The 14,287-nt window shown below is 42.6% G+C and overlaps 1 protein-coding gene and 1 long non-coding RNA gene across 4 annotated transcripts in view; one reads left to right on the top strand and one right to left on the bottom strand.

Moving 5' to 3' along the window:
* The window catches only part of IRF2 (interferon regulatory factor 2), an 80,422-nt gene that overhangs the window by 42,344 nt on the left and 23,791 nt on the right, over nucleotides 1–14,287 (top strand). For all 3 annotated transcript variants that reach the window (XM_019521896.1, XM_019521898.1, XM_019521897.1), the window contains exons 3-4: nucleotides 11,361–11,460; nucleotides 12,066–12,242. In XM_019521896.1, the coding sequence (XP_019377441.1) occupies nucleotides 11,361–11,460; nucleotides 12,066–12,242 (277 nt within the window). The remainder of the gene's footprint in view (nucleotides 1–11,360; nucleotides 11,461–12,065; nucleotides 12,243–14,287) is intronic.
* LOC109301033 lies at nucleotides 10,126–11,354 on the bottom strand. The gene is made up of 2 exons (XR_002098410.1): nucleotides 10,835–11,354; nucleotides 10,126–10,643 (listed from the first exon to the last, which is right to left on the bottom strand). It is a non-coding gene; the product is annotated as an uncharacterized LOC109301033 (long non-coding RNA).

Genomic DNA, 14,287 nt, shown 5'->3' with positions numbered 1-14,287 from the left:
GCCTGTCCCAATCCCTCCCTCCCCCTTCCTCCAGCCCCAACAGACTTACCAGCTGGAGGCAGCTGTCAGCTTCTTGTTTAGTGTATGGCCAAATCCCCAAATCAGCCCAATCTTTTTCCAAAGCTTTTCTGAATCCAGTTCGGATGCTTCGAATCGATTCAGATCCTTTACTTGGTCTCTCAATTTGATTTGGAGATTTGGTCCCTGAATCGGGCTGAGTCTCCTCCGAATCGAGTCAGCTACTGAAGCTTCTTGCAGCCCTATTAGCCTCTAGGCTGATATATGTACTGGTACTTACTGCTCCCCACTTGGTGCTCAAATACTTACTTGAATTCATTGCTTTAGGGAGCATTGCAGAACCTAGAAGGATAATACATATCTTCCCATACAAGGCCCAGCTCAGCATGCCTTACTTACTTGGGACTCTCAGCAGGAGAGATTGTAGATGCAGGCTCCGGAATGTCAGAACAAGTTATTTTTATTAAGGCATTGTTTTATTAAGACAATTACAAAAAATTCAAAATACATTTGAAATAAAAAAACCCCACAGTTACACCACATAGGCTCTTTAAAATGTTATAATTAATTCCCTACTTCAAAAAGCACAAAATAGGTTCCCCCCAACAACAAAATACTATTGCATCATTTAAGTGTATGGTTAAGAGCAACTATATATTCTGATTGCATAGGAACTTAGGATTTGTTGTTGTAGATCAGACACTGGTCCCTTTAGTCTGGTATACTATGTCTACTAATGAATGATGCTCATGTGATCATGTTATGAGTTAATATATGCTAATTAGCTTCTCTGTTTTGAATCTTAGCTTGCATAGGACAAAGTGCTAGTAGTTATGAAATTACATGGTATAATTTTTTTTCCTAAGTAATGAAGTCCATCAGGTAAAATAAATATTTTATCCCAAATTGGTTGCTCTGTAATTTTTAGTGGGCATTGGTAATGGGCCTAGGTAAAAGGAACGGTCAGTTTTGTTCCTTTGTAATTTAAATACCACATTCTGGTCTTCTACTTTGGTGTGACTGAGCGCATCTACACAAGACATTTACTGCAGAGCTGCCTAATTAGCTACACAGTGAATGTTTCAGCATCTACATGTGTGGCCCTGTTAGGCTGTAGTAAACTAATACATTCTGTGGCAGATTAGCATTTGTAAATAAAAGTACTATCCTGCTGCAGAGTTTTTTTTCATGTGCAGCAACACATTTGTAGCTGGTGACGCATTTGGCTGGTGTGCAAGGGTGCTTCAGTGCAGGGGTGCCCGCTGACTGGCTAGCTCCTGCCAAGCTCTGCAGCACTCTGAGCTTGGCAGGAGCAGGCCCAGCCTGGCAAGCTGACTCCCAGGGCTCCTCTGCCAGCCACGGCTGCTATGACTCAGTTCAACATGCTGCGGTCCTGGGTGAACGTTCAAGTGGTGCGCCTGGGAGCAATAAACTTTGGAAATAAGTGTTGGAGTTTATTGCTTCTCATTAATTGCACGTGTAGATGTGCCCAGTACTTATGTCATTTTTTTTTTATACTTGAGAAAAAGTATTCATGTCTGGACATTTTTGTTTTCCTACAAATCTTTCTTAAAAGGAGACAGTGCCTATAGGGCATGATATTCTAGATGTAGGCATTTCATTTTTCAAGTACAGTGCTGTAGCAGCTTTTTCTTCTTCATGGTTGCATGCTTCTTTCTCTTTTTTTTTTTTTAAATACACCCCAAAAACAAATTTCTTCCTTTTTGCTCTGCATTTGGAAGACATCACCATCCAGCTAATTGAGGGGTGTCATACTTAGTCCATTCCCTGGGCTGGATGTACAGGTAGCAGCTGTGGTAGGTAGAGGTGCACCAATATATCAGTCTGATATTGGATTGGCACCAATATAAAGCAAATTGATGGTATTGGAAATCGGCCTGATGTGACTGATAATTTGGCCAGTAAATGCCTGTGCGTGTGCGCAGCCGCAGCACATCACATAGGCAGTGAGGAGCACAGCCCGGCAGCTTGGAGAGCTGCATGCAGCTGGTAAGTCTGGTGTGGTGGAAGGGGAGCGGGGAGGGAAGGAGTGTGGGAGCCCCTGCAGTGAGGGAGAAGTGGGACTGGGGCTGGGACGAGGGCTAGGGCAAGTGCTGCCCAGCCAGGGCAGGGAGAGTGCAGGACAGAGGCACGACTTGTCCAGGGGGCATGAGGGGGGAGGTGCAACTCCAGCCACTGCACGCTGTTCATCCGGGAGCTGCTAATCCGACACTTGCCCTCTTGTCCAGTGGCTCCCGGAGGACATGTGGGGGGAGGGGAAGGGGGAACATGTGCCCCTGGATCTGCGCAGGGCGGGGCAGGCTGGGGCTGGGACTGCGCAGGAGTATTCCCTTCCTGCCCTGATCCACACAGATCTGGGGGAACACGCCTACCCCCCTCCCCCATGCCCTCCCAGCAGTGAGAGCCACCAGACAAGCGGCCGAGTGCCAGACCAGTGGCTCTCAGACGAGCAGCATGCAGCGTCGGGTGCTGCCTCCACCCTTCTCCCCATGCCCCTTGGATGAGCCACGGCTCCATCCCACACCTGCCTTGCCCTGCCCTGCCCCAGCCCTACTCCTCCCTCACCATGGGGGCCTTGATCTGCACCATGCCCTCTTCCCTCTCCCCTCCCCTTCCACAGCACCAGACTTGCCAGCTGCACAGAGCTCTCTAAGCCGCCGGGCTGGTGTCAGAAATTGGACTGGTATCAGCCAATATGCCTCCTTAAAAATCGACTATCGATATTGGCCCCCAAAATCTCTATTGGTGCACCCCTAGTGGTAGGAGTCTGAGCATGGTGGTGCCAGTTGAATGGTGATGGTGACATGAGCTAGAGCAGGGATCGGGTGGCTGTAAAGCGAGTGAAGTCTATACCTGCACGTCCCTCCTTCATCCTCCCTGCTGCCAACAACCATGTCCATTGGGGCCGAAGGACCCTGAATTCTGCTGCAGGCTACACCCCACGAGCCTTGCCCCAAACTGCCGAAAGCCTGCCGGACTACTGTTGGGCCATATGGAAAAATTCCATGCACCACAGACTGACCTAGGCTAATTGGTTCCTATATGTGTTGGTCAGTATATCCCGTAGCTGAGAGTCCATCCCCACATCGGGATAGATTGTAAGGTACACCGTCAAATTGCTTTAATGCTAGCAACAATTCAGTATAGATCAAGATATGATTGATATCTGCCTTGGTGCTTCTGAAAAAAAACAGTTTGATCACAGTTTCTGTTGGTAAAGAATTCTTTGTCACATGATAATTTGCTATATAACTGGGCAGGTGTTTTCTTGGAAATAATGTATTTTGAATTTGAATCCTTTTCTAGAGCAGGGGGCCAGGCTATGTGGCCTGTTCTGTTATGTAGCACTCTGATATTTCCCCAAAAATTCAGATACTTACAAAGTTTCATCTTTTAGAGTTAAATGATCTACTTACCCCACCTCTTAAGTGTTTCTGTTTAAAACTGATTACTTCAGTTCAACAATGAGTCATCAAACCAAAACCAGTTGCTATATTTAGTGTCAATCCCAACCATAAATGAGGCCAATGCCTCACTTGGAATCTCCGATACAGTATCACGTGCACCCACAACTTTGTTTATACACAGACCAGCTGTGGAAGCTGAGGGGTTTAGGTTTTGGTTTTTTAACCATAGTTCTGCAAAGATGGTTTACAGTAAGAAAAAATAAAGAAACTGGTCAAAATTAGCAGGATGTTGGCTGTAATAATACCCAGGTTTTAAGGCTTATAAAATGTACAGCTTGAAAAAGTTCAATTTCTTGTGAATACTGTTAATTTTTTTCTGCCTGATTTCAAACTAACATGTCTAATAACTGTCTTTTTCTTCTGTTGAGATAAGAGGCAAGCTGGCCATGGAGCATAACTATCTGATATGGCAGAGCTAGGGGAAGGGCACTGGTCCCTCATGCAGTGGGAGAGGCATGGGGCTGGGAGTGGTCTGAACATCTGTAATAGGAGGAGAGACCAGAGGTCTTGGCTCAGAGTATGTATTGGGATATTACCACGAAGACAGATTTAGCTTATTGAGAACTTGCCCTCGTGCTCTTTAGTTAAGAAAGTGCTGACCTTATGCTCAGTTATCTGTTTCTAGAGTTTTGTACCGTGAGAGAGCAGTAAGTCTTTAACATGATTTTGCTTTTCCACCTTGTTGCAAAATTTTAAGCATTGGAGTCCTCTTTCCCTTTGATGTTCCTTGTTGAATGTTGTATTAACAATTCCTGTTATGCTGCTCTAGTTAGTTTATGATTCACATATTTGTTCTTAAAGTCACAACAAGCCTTTCTCCCCAGTGAAACACAGAATCCTTTGTAAGTGCCTGCATGACCAAAGACTGTGTATATAGTCCATGACTGAGCTGGGCTAATATTGCTCTAATCTTGAGTCTTGAAAAATTATTACCTCCTCTTTGGAAGAGTCACATAGGCTTTAAATAGAAAAGTATAAGCTTGCTGGGTTCTAAGCTAACTGCAGTCATCCAGGGCATCACTTTGGAAAGTTCAGTAAAAAACATGCTCAGCAGTTATTAAAGCAGCAAACAAGGTTAGGCTGTTGGAGTCAGTTAGTGGCATTGGTGATATAATACTCTTATGTAAATTTGGTACCCTGTTCCGCTATACTTGCGAAAAAGATGTAGCAGAAATACAAGGGTTCACAGTCAGGTGAGAAAATTGCTAGCTGCATGAATGCATTTGTGACTGTCTTTTATTGGACCAACTGTATAGTTGCATGGTAGGGGTGTGTGAAGCGGGCCCTATTCGATTCGGCTTCAGATTTGGCCTGAATTGGGGACAGTGATTCAACTCATTGATTCAGATCACTGTCCCTGATTCGATTTGGCTGAATCCAGATCTGAAGATTTGATGCTGATTTGGAGAATCAGCGATTCGGTCATAGACACAGCTTTAAATGTTTTTTCTACATACCTTGAGGTACCAGCGCGGCTCGTGAACGCTACGATGGTGGGGCAAATGGAGCATCCCACAGGAGCGCGGGGGCCCCCCCCATGTGTTCGGTGGTGACCCCAGAAGCAGACCAGAAGTACTTCTGGTCCATTTTCGGGTCTGCCGGGGAGTGCGCGGGGGACCCTCCTGCATTCCCCCCAGTTCAGCGATCGGCTGCGGGGGCACCCCAGGTGTCCCCCCAGACCCAGGAGGAGGCACCAGTCGCCAAGCCAGGAGGGTGTGGGGGGACCCTCCCTGCGTGCTTCTGGTCCACTTCCAGGTCTGTTGCTGAGCACACTGGGGAGCCCCCGCACTTCTGTGGGACACTCTATCTGCCCCAGCATCTCAGCATTCACGAGCCACCTGCTACGTAGAGGTATGTAGAAAAAACATTTAAAGTTGTGTCTATGTTCTAATTGCCAAATCTTTCCAAATCTCTCCAAATCCAAAGGAGGAAAGACTGGAACTGCCCAGAGAGTCAGTTGATAAAAAAAGGCTCACTGATGTATCTTGATACAGAGAACATAATGTAGGTGCTCCATTTATACTTTGAAACAATGCAAAAATCAGTGACTTCTCTTCCCTGTTGTTGATCCTGATGAAAAGAATTAAATGTGCCTTAGGATCCACTGCTGTGGGTGACTCATTGCCCCTTTTCAAAGCAGTAGGGATGGAGGAGTGGTTCTCCAGCAAGAAAGAAGAGCTGGGCTGGGAGCTGGGAAGCTGCATGGTTCTGATGTAGGATCAAGGGTTGCAGGCATGACTAAGAAAAAGGCTTATCCTCGCATGTGGGCGGTGGCAGTGGCAGAGCACCGGCTGCTATTGCCTCAGTTCAAGCTCCCCCAACATGGGCTGTGGTGGTGACAGAGCCCCCCTGGGGACTGCTGTTCTGACACCTCTGTAGTGGTGCCTGGGCTGCTGCCTTAGTTACACCGGCTGTCCTTCCCTTTCTCCCCTCCTTTCCCTGCCCCCCGGCCAGTTATACTACTCTCGCTATAAAAATAGAAGCAACACATTTAAAACTGAAAAAAAGAAATTCTCTCTCTTTCTCCCCACCCCCTTTTGTGGAGCTTATAACCACAAGATATCCTTGTAGAGTAAGGTGATTAGAAAAATGAAAGAATGAATTAGACATTTTTAAGACTAATGAGAAAATTTGTAGCTATTTTCTAGTTAGGATTGTTTTTCATTTTAACTGATATAAATCTTTCAGCTACAGGACACAAACTGTTTGGAGTTAGGAAAAACTTTCCCCTGTAGGCAGATGGTTAGAAAATTGCTTATTGAAGGGCTTTTTGTCCCCAGAGATGTGAGTTTTCCGGAAAATTTTCCAATGTCTTAAATAGAGCGTGATCTGATTTAGCATGTTTATTTGACTTATTTAGTAAACAAAACTCAAAAAGTACCCCCATGTTAATTTTATGTCCCAATAGCCACAAGTATTTGAACTGAAATATTTGATTAGGAAAAAAATAGAATACAGCACACTTAATGGTTTAAAGTGGTTTAAATGTTATATTGAAACAAATTCAAAGCTTTATGTGGAAAGAAATTATTTTTATTGGAATACTTGTAAAAATGTAAAGACAATACACAATAGCATGTACTTCCCTTACATTGTTTGTTTAAATTTAAGAAAAACATGAAGACACTGAAAACTGTGGATAAACTAATTTTAGCACGCCCAAAGAACTGTGCGTGATATGCTGTGGTTGTCCACTCATCTACTTGAACAGAGTTACTCTCTTCCACTGAGGTCATTGCAGCACCTCTAGTTTCACTGTCACTATCTGTAGAATCACTTACACTACTTATTAGTTCCATTTTAGAATCAGATTGAGGCAAATCTGATTTAGAGCTACTTGAACCACATTCTCTTTTGTTAAAGGATGGCTTTACCAATGAGTCTATGGGCAAGGGCAGCTTATCATCACACTGCATCTTCTTCACTAATTGTGCTTCTGACTGATTCTCCAGAAGCGAGAGATTTTGAGAAATAGAAACAAGCTTAGTGGTGCATTAATTTGCTAGTCTATTCCTCTTTTTTTGTCTTGATTGAGCTGAAAGCCTTCCAGTTCTGTTCACAAGAAGCTGCTGTTGGTGGAATGCTTAGGATCCTTAGAGCAATCCTGGACAACAGGCAGATGTTACCATATCCCTTGTACCATGTGAGAGGAGACACATTCTCGGCTGCCTGCCAAATGATGTCTTTGCTCCAAAGTTTTTCTTTTGTATGGTACTCAGCAATGTTTGTCATCACAGCTATTCCATCAATGTTAGGGACGTTCTTAGCTACTTCCACAACTGTATTGAGAGCAGCAGATAATTCATCTTCTGATAAATGTTGTCTGCTGTGTTGAGGATCCAAAAGGTTTGCTGCCAGATGAACTGGATGAGAGCAAAACTCAGATCTCTTAGTAAACATTTGTTTTACTACTACTTCTTTTTTGGATAGAGGTGAAGAAGGCAAACGCTCGATTAGATTTTCATTCAGTTGTCTGAATATCTCTCAAATATTTGAAAGGCTTCGTGCACCTCCTTCAGGTTTCTTGATAGCCACTGAAACTGGTTGTAGCAAATTGAATGCTCCTTGAACTCAAACCCAGAACACATCTTTGTCGAGAATCTGCTTCTGAATGTTCACGGGAATAATCTGGGATACTGTGTCATCTATTGAAGCACACTGCAAACACTTCTTTGTGCACAGCAAACTAGGTAAACACTTCATAGCTGAACCCCATCTAGTTTCTCTTGGCAATAAAAGTGCACTTTCCTTTCCCTGGGGTGTACTTGGTAGCTGTGTTGGTCTGAGACAAAAAGACATACAAAAAACTAGAACTCTTGGTTCTAAAATGATTTCTTTCCTTTCCCTGCTTCTCTTTCTGTAATTTCTTCGAAGTCTGATTAGCAACATGATGATTGTTGAATACCTTCACAATTGCTTTGCAGTTTGCCAATACTGTCTTCATTGTATTCACACTTACTATGTCCTTTGCCAAAAGATTCAACCCATAAGCAAGAGACAGCCAAATGCTATTAAATGAGGATACTTTGCCTTTAATATTTTCCATGCAGCTTTCATGTTACTTGCATTATCAGTTACAAGGGCTTGTACCCTAGCAGGACCTGCGCTTCCAATCTCTTCACTCAGTAGTTTGGCTATGTATTCACCTGTATGATGAGAAGATTCAGTAGCAATTGCTTTCAGGAATATTGGTTCAGGTGTTGCTAGCATAATGTTCCTTGTATATCAGTCCATCCATCTGACATCAGAGTCAGTGATTCTGCTTAACCAGTCCTTTGAATAACCATTGTTTGAACTCTGTCTTTCTGTCTATCTAAGAGAGAATGTAATGAGCGATAATGTGACAGTAACTTATATGATGGGTGAATTAGTTTGTAATGTTCCTTCCAGTATTGATTTTTTGTTATGGAAAGAGGTGTACCACTTGCAAATATAGCTCAAGCTAATGTCTCATCTGCTTTTCCTTGATCATCTTTTGACATTTTGTCCACAAAGCTTGATAAAAAGCTTGACTGTCTTGAACAGCTGCTCATGGTGGATCACATATCTGTTGACAGTGATCTTGAAAGCGAGGATCCTGCTGCTTCTTCTCCCAGACCTGGCAGCTCAACATTTTCATTTTTCATTTTTTGCAAATCTGGTATTTCACTTGAGCTACCAAGCTCCTGCAACAAAAGGGGGAAAAGATTTTTATTTTAGCCTATTCTAGTCTGGCCTCATCCATCAGAAGGAGAAGGAGAAGCAGCAGGAGCTTGCTTCCCCCCTCCCTGCCAGAAACAGCATTCTGCTGCTCAACTTGCTGCTTAGTTGCAGAGCCAAAGGGAAGTATAGTCTGGCCTCTGCCATCAGCCAGAGGACTAAGCTCGGTTTGCTGGGTTGAAATAGTTAACTATTTATCTAAACAAAAATTAATCACTGTTTTAGTTTTGGTTTTATTTTCACTTGCAGTCTAAGATGAAATAAGATCTTTAGCTTTGGTTTTGATTTGACCTGCATAGCCAATTAGGTGAATTCATAACTTGATTTTTGGTCTGGATTATTATGTGAGTGTATTCACCCTCCTGTTTACAAATCAGTGAAACATATACATACTCTCTCACACACTTTCTAGGGATAATCACCTGAAAAACATAAATTACAACTTTCAAACTGCTAATCTTACCTAATATTGTCTTGGCATCCATTCAGTGTTACTAATGAATCTTATGAAACAATGAATTTTTAGAAATGGAAAATTTCCCACAGAAAAATAAAGCGCTGGAAAATGTTCTGGAAAATGGGGGGGAGGGGGGGAGAGGGTGTCCCCCCGGCAGCCAGTCCATGGGGGTGCAAAATCGGAAGCACCAACGGCAAAATTGGAAGTGCCCCTGTGTACCCATGGTTGACAGCCCCGTTGTAGAATATTATACAGTGGCCAGTTGTATTCCTACTGTACAATGGGATAGGGTTGAGGGGGGGAGAGGAGGAGCTGCTCAATTTTAATAACGTTTCTAGATTTTTATTAATTCCAATAGAATTTAGATTATCTAGAACCCTGTTTGTTTCCTAGAATTGCTAAATGGCATAAGACTTTTCTGTAAAATGAGCTTAGTGACATTTCCTGTGTCTTTTAGGATCATACCTGACTAATGTTTTATTGATTAATCTAGAAAGTGCATAGTAAATACTATGCAAAATAAAGAAGTGGGTAATTATATATTTATACCAACCTGTAAAAATCCATTTGTTCATCTGGGACAGGTATTTTTTTTAACAGGCAAGAAATTCATAATATTAATATTTTTGTTAGAATAAATATAGTCAAATGGATCTTATGTTTGGGCTGGTAAATTAACACAATGGATTTGAAAGGAAGATTCAGAGGTAAAAATATATATTTTCCATTTGAAAACCAAGCTGGTCACACCAAGCAGGTGTTTTCATGGCTTATTTCAAGTTTTGATTCCAGTATTGTTTTTGTCAATTTTATTCAGTAAGTTAACTTTCCCGTGCTGCTTGACCAAATGTCCTTCTGGTACTTCTTTTAGCTTGGAGAGAGACTGACACCAGTGTGTGTTCTTAAAGAAGAGGTTTGTGTCAGCTCTGACATGGGATTGCTAAATCCTGTTTTGTTTTGTTTTTTTTGAGACACTTTATGAGATGTTGCTATACCCTGCTTTTCTGGGTTACTTTGCTTCCTACCAAGATGCTGAGGGTTAGAATGACCATAGAGGCATTAAGACCTGAAGTGCAAGCGGAATAAATGAAAGGAGGGTGCAAAGGAATAGAAAGTGAGGAGAATAGAGTAAAAAGTTGCAAAAAAAGGTTCTGAAAGGGGGATGCCATGTTAAACCTCTGGTTTTACTTAAGAACAGAAAAAATATGAAGGGGAGAATAGAAATAGGAGGGGATAATAAAGGGGAGTAAAAATTGAATGGAAGAAGCAGAAGCTGGCATAAAAGGTAGAATCAGAAAAGAAAGTGTCACGCAAAGATGAATAAAGAAGAAAAAACAAAACTTTACATTTATAGATTTGTTAGTCTAAGAGAGAGCGCACACAAGCAGTCTAGGAGGAGAGACAGAAGAGGAAAGACAATGGTGTGGAAGGAAGAGAAGAGCAAAACCCAGGAACTACAGAGTGAGTTAATTTTTAGATGACTTTGCAGAAATTCATAAAGCATGGTAGTGTTCTCAACTGTAACCTTGACAGCAGGAAAAAGAGTACATTCCTGTGTCCTGCAAGGAATACAACTGAATGATCTAAAATGAGTACACAAGTCCTTAATCCTTCCCACACCAACTAGAGCCCCCCTCCTGTATACATCCTAGTTCCTTCCTACCTCAGTAACCTTTGACTTCTGTTATGGAGGAGTCTTGTACACTTCACTTCCTTATTGTGTCCTATAAGCTTACCTTACCCAGTTTTAAATGTCTTAATTTCTTATTGTGCTGGTATTTCACTGGCTGAATTTTTAGCCCCTCCAGTTACTGTTACTCATATGAATATTTGTCTTTGTACTTGATTCGTAATTGTAAAAAAAAAACAAGTTCTGCACTGCCAAAAGAATACTCATAGGAATGTTTACAAATGTGCTGCAGCATGTTTTGTACATGTTTCCATTTGCAAAGCTGCCTCATTTTTTTTAAGCCCGTAAAGGGGTATCTGTGGTTTTAATATACTTAGGGCCACATCCTGCTCATGCTGACTCCGGTAAGTGTTTTGATGATGACAATAGTAACAAAAGGATTCTGCTGTAAGGGATCAAATAAAGTAAAACATTTACAGATGCTGGAGCTGTAGGTGCGTGTGTTTGAAACGATCAGAAAATCAAAGAGGCAATCAGAGTTGCTATTTTTGTTTCCTTTCTTTTCCAGGAGAAGAAGATTTTTCAGATTCCCTGGATGCATGCTGCACGGCATGGGTGGGATGTTGAAAAAGATGCTCCTTTATTTAGAAACTGGGCAATTCACACAGGTACTGGAGCTCTCCTTTCTGATGGCCAGTCTTTGAATATTTGTTTCTTCTTCCTTCCCAGTTTTTCTTTCCTTTCATTTGTTTGTTTTGACAAATGGAGTAAATGAGTGTAAGGATCTGAGTCTGCAAAGTGACTCTTGCAAGGTTCTCTCCAGCTTTGTTAAGGGGTTGTGTGTTGCTAGCATTGAAGGCAGCGATGAAACATCATTGACAAGTCTGGGTTCAAAATCAGTAGAATCAGAGACTATCCCACATCTTGCAGAACTGGGTCCTTTATGCCCTTAGGGATTCGAGCAGTGCACAATAATAGTAAATGCTGCGCAAGCTGTCTCACACTGGTGTAACATTGCATTTGACATGCAGTGCCCAGACTATTCTTGCCCTGGGTGTTTCTTGATTAGAAACTGTCAATCATATGTTCTAAAGATAAGCATGAGGATGAGATCACCAAATTCACTTTCTCTTGCAACTCGAACTATGGTTTGAGCTCCTATAACCAGTACCAAAAGGCTTGTACACTGACACTTAACTCACAGTACTACTAGCTTTCTCTAAGATCTTATGACTTGTCAATATATACCTAATTTTCTTTTCATGTTTGTTAGGAAAATTTCAACAAGGAGTTGATAAACCTGATCCAAAAACATGGAAGGCAAACTTCCGGTGTGCTATGAACTCTTTGCCTGACATAGAAGAAGTGAAAGACAAAAGTATAAAGAAAGGAAACAATGCCTTCAGGGTCTACAGGATGCTGCCTTTGTCTGAAAGGCCTTCAAAAAAAGGTAGATGAAATGGCCCAGGAACAAATAGTGTTGCATCCCTGGCCATAATGTTGATGGTGGAGACTTCTACTCAGGATTCGGATACCTGCAAAATCTATCAGTTTTACTTCGGTTTCTTTAAAGTCAGTCCAAATGAATATCATAAATATTCTCTCATGTTCATTTAACAGGAGAATTTACTTTCTTTAAGAAAGAGAGAATACATAAGAGGTGGTAGTTAAAAATCAGGATCTGGCTGTCATTTTAACCCAATTAAAGATGTTGGAGCTATATTAATTTATACCAACTGAATCTCTGGTCTCAAATATCTAGTTTAAGTTTTGGAGCTATATAAATATAATAATATGTAATGATGTTTGCTTCCATCAGATCTTTTCCATTTTGAAGTGGAATAGCCTGTATATTTCCAAAAATTTGCAATCATTTGTCTCTACCATCAATAATAAACAGCCCACATTTGTTCTTTTCATATGGTGAAGTTTTCAACTGACTATCTTTGATGGTGTTGAGCCCTGGGATAGGTACACCAGTAATGCATAGGTGGGGAATCTGCCCTTGGCAACAAACTCCTTTATCTTGTGTGGAAAAACTCTCCTGATGGGGCCCTAAATGTAGGTACTTTAAGAAGCACTGGTTCTGAGAACTGGGAATGGCACAGATAGTGACTCCTTTCCTACTCATCCATGGTCCTTTTTTTTCCAAAGCCTCCTATAGCCTAATCTCCACAAGGTATCCTCAGGACTGAAGAGAAGACAGAGATGCTACTAGCTTTCTTTAGATTTCCTGATAGAGCTCTGTCTGCTCAGGTTATTGTTCATTTGTGGAAGGAAATTAGGGATATTTGTACATCTAAGTTAGGACAGCCCTTTTGTAGGGAAAGAGAAACTTTTCTCAATCACAAAATAGCCTAGTGTTTGGGGTACTTGCGTGGGATATTGGAGACCTGTTTACATATCCCCACTTCAACTGATTTGACACAGGGAGATGAACCCATTCCTCCCACCTCACACAAAAATACGAGTGACAAGACTCTAGGGATAGGTCACTCCATTTCTCCAGTTTGAAATTACTGCATTTTGTATACAATAGTCATTGGAGCCGGGGTTGGAATCTGCGTTTCCCATTCCCAATATGAATGGCTCTAGAGTTGCTCTCTTTCACTTTCTCTCATTCCCTGGTGCAATGAATATTTAATCGCTTATATGAAGTGGAGGCACTTTAGTCTTTTTGTAGCTTTAGCTCATAGCATCTCGATGGAAAGCCAACTTCGATGTGCTCAGGGCAGTGGTCAGGGAGGCACTTGGAGCCCAGGGGGTAGCTAGTATGGGGGTCCAGGAATGGTGGTCCTTCCTCAAGGAGGCTATCCTTGGGGCACAGCAGGACGCAATTCCGCTGCGCAAGAAGGTGGGAAAAGAGTCCAAGAAACCTGCATGGCTAAGTGCGGATATCCAGGCTGGCCTGAGGGCAAAGAAAAAAGCATACTGGCGTTGGAAGCAGGGGGCAGGGACAAAGGAGGAGCACACCTTCCTGACCTGAGCGTGTAGGGATTTGGTAAAGAAGGCTAAAGCAGCACTGGAGCTTAGATTATCTTCTGGGATTAAGGATAACAAAAAGTCCTTCTTCAAGTATATAGGTAGCAAGAAGAAGTCTTGGGGTAACATTGGACCCCTGCAGGGCAGGGCTGTTGGTGACGGACGCATGAGAGAAGGCAGAACTCTTCAACAAGTTCTTTGACCCCGTGTTCCTGTCTGCTGACAATGGGGTGCTCTCCGGTGACAGCGTAGAGAGGCCCAGGAAGGATGCGAGTCCCCCGACTGTTAGTTCAGACCTAGTTAAGGATTACCTGGAGGGCTTAGATGTATCCAAGTCGGCGCGCCCGGATGATCTTCATCCGCGGGTGCTGAGGGAATTCGCTGGTGTCATTGGGGAGCCATTAGCACGGCTGTTTGAGGACTCCTGGCACTCGGGCCAAGTCCCTGAGGACTGGAAAAGGGCCAATGTGGTCCCTATTTTCAAGAAGGGGAGGAAGGAAGAGCCTGGCAACT

Source organism: Gavialis gangeticus, unplaced genomic scaffold (assembly GCF_001723915.1).
Source record: "Gavialis gangeticus isolate Ggan-Ray unplaced genomic scaffold, GavGan_comp1, whole genome shotgun sequence".
In the NCBI taxonomy this organism is placed as follows: Eukaryota; Metazoa; Chordata; order Crocodylia; family Gavialidae; genus Gavialis; species Gavialis gangeticus.
The sequence above is the reverse complement of the archived record's forward strand: the minus strand, read 5'-3'. Positions and strand labels throughout refer to the sequence as shown.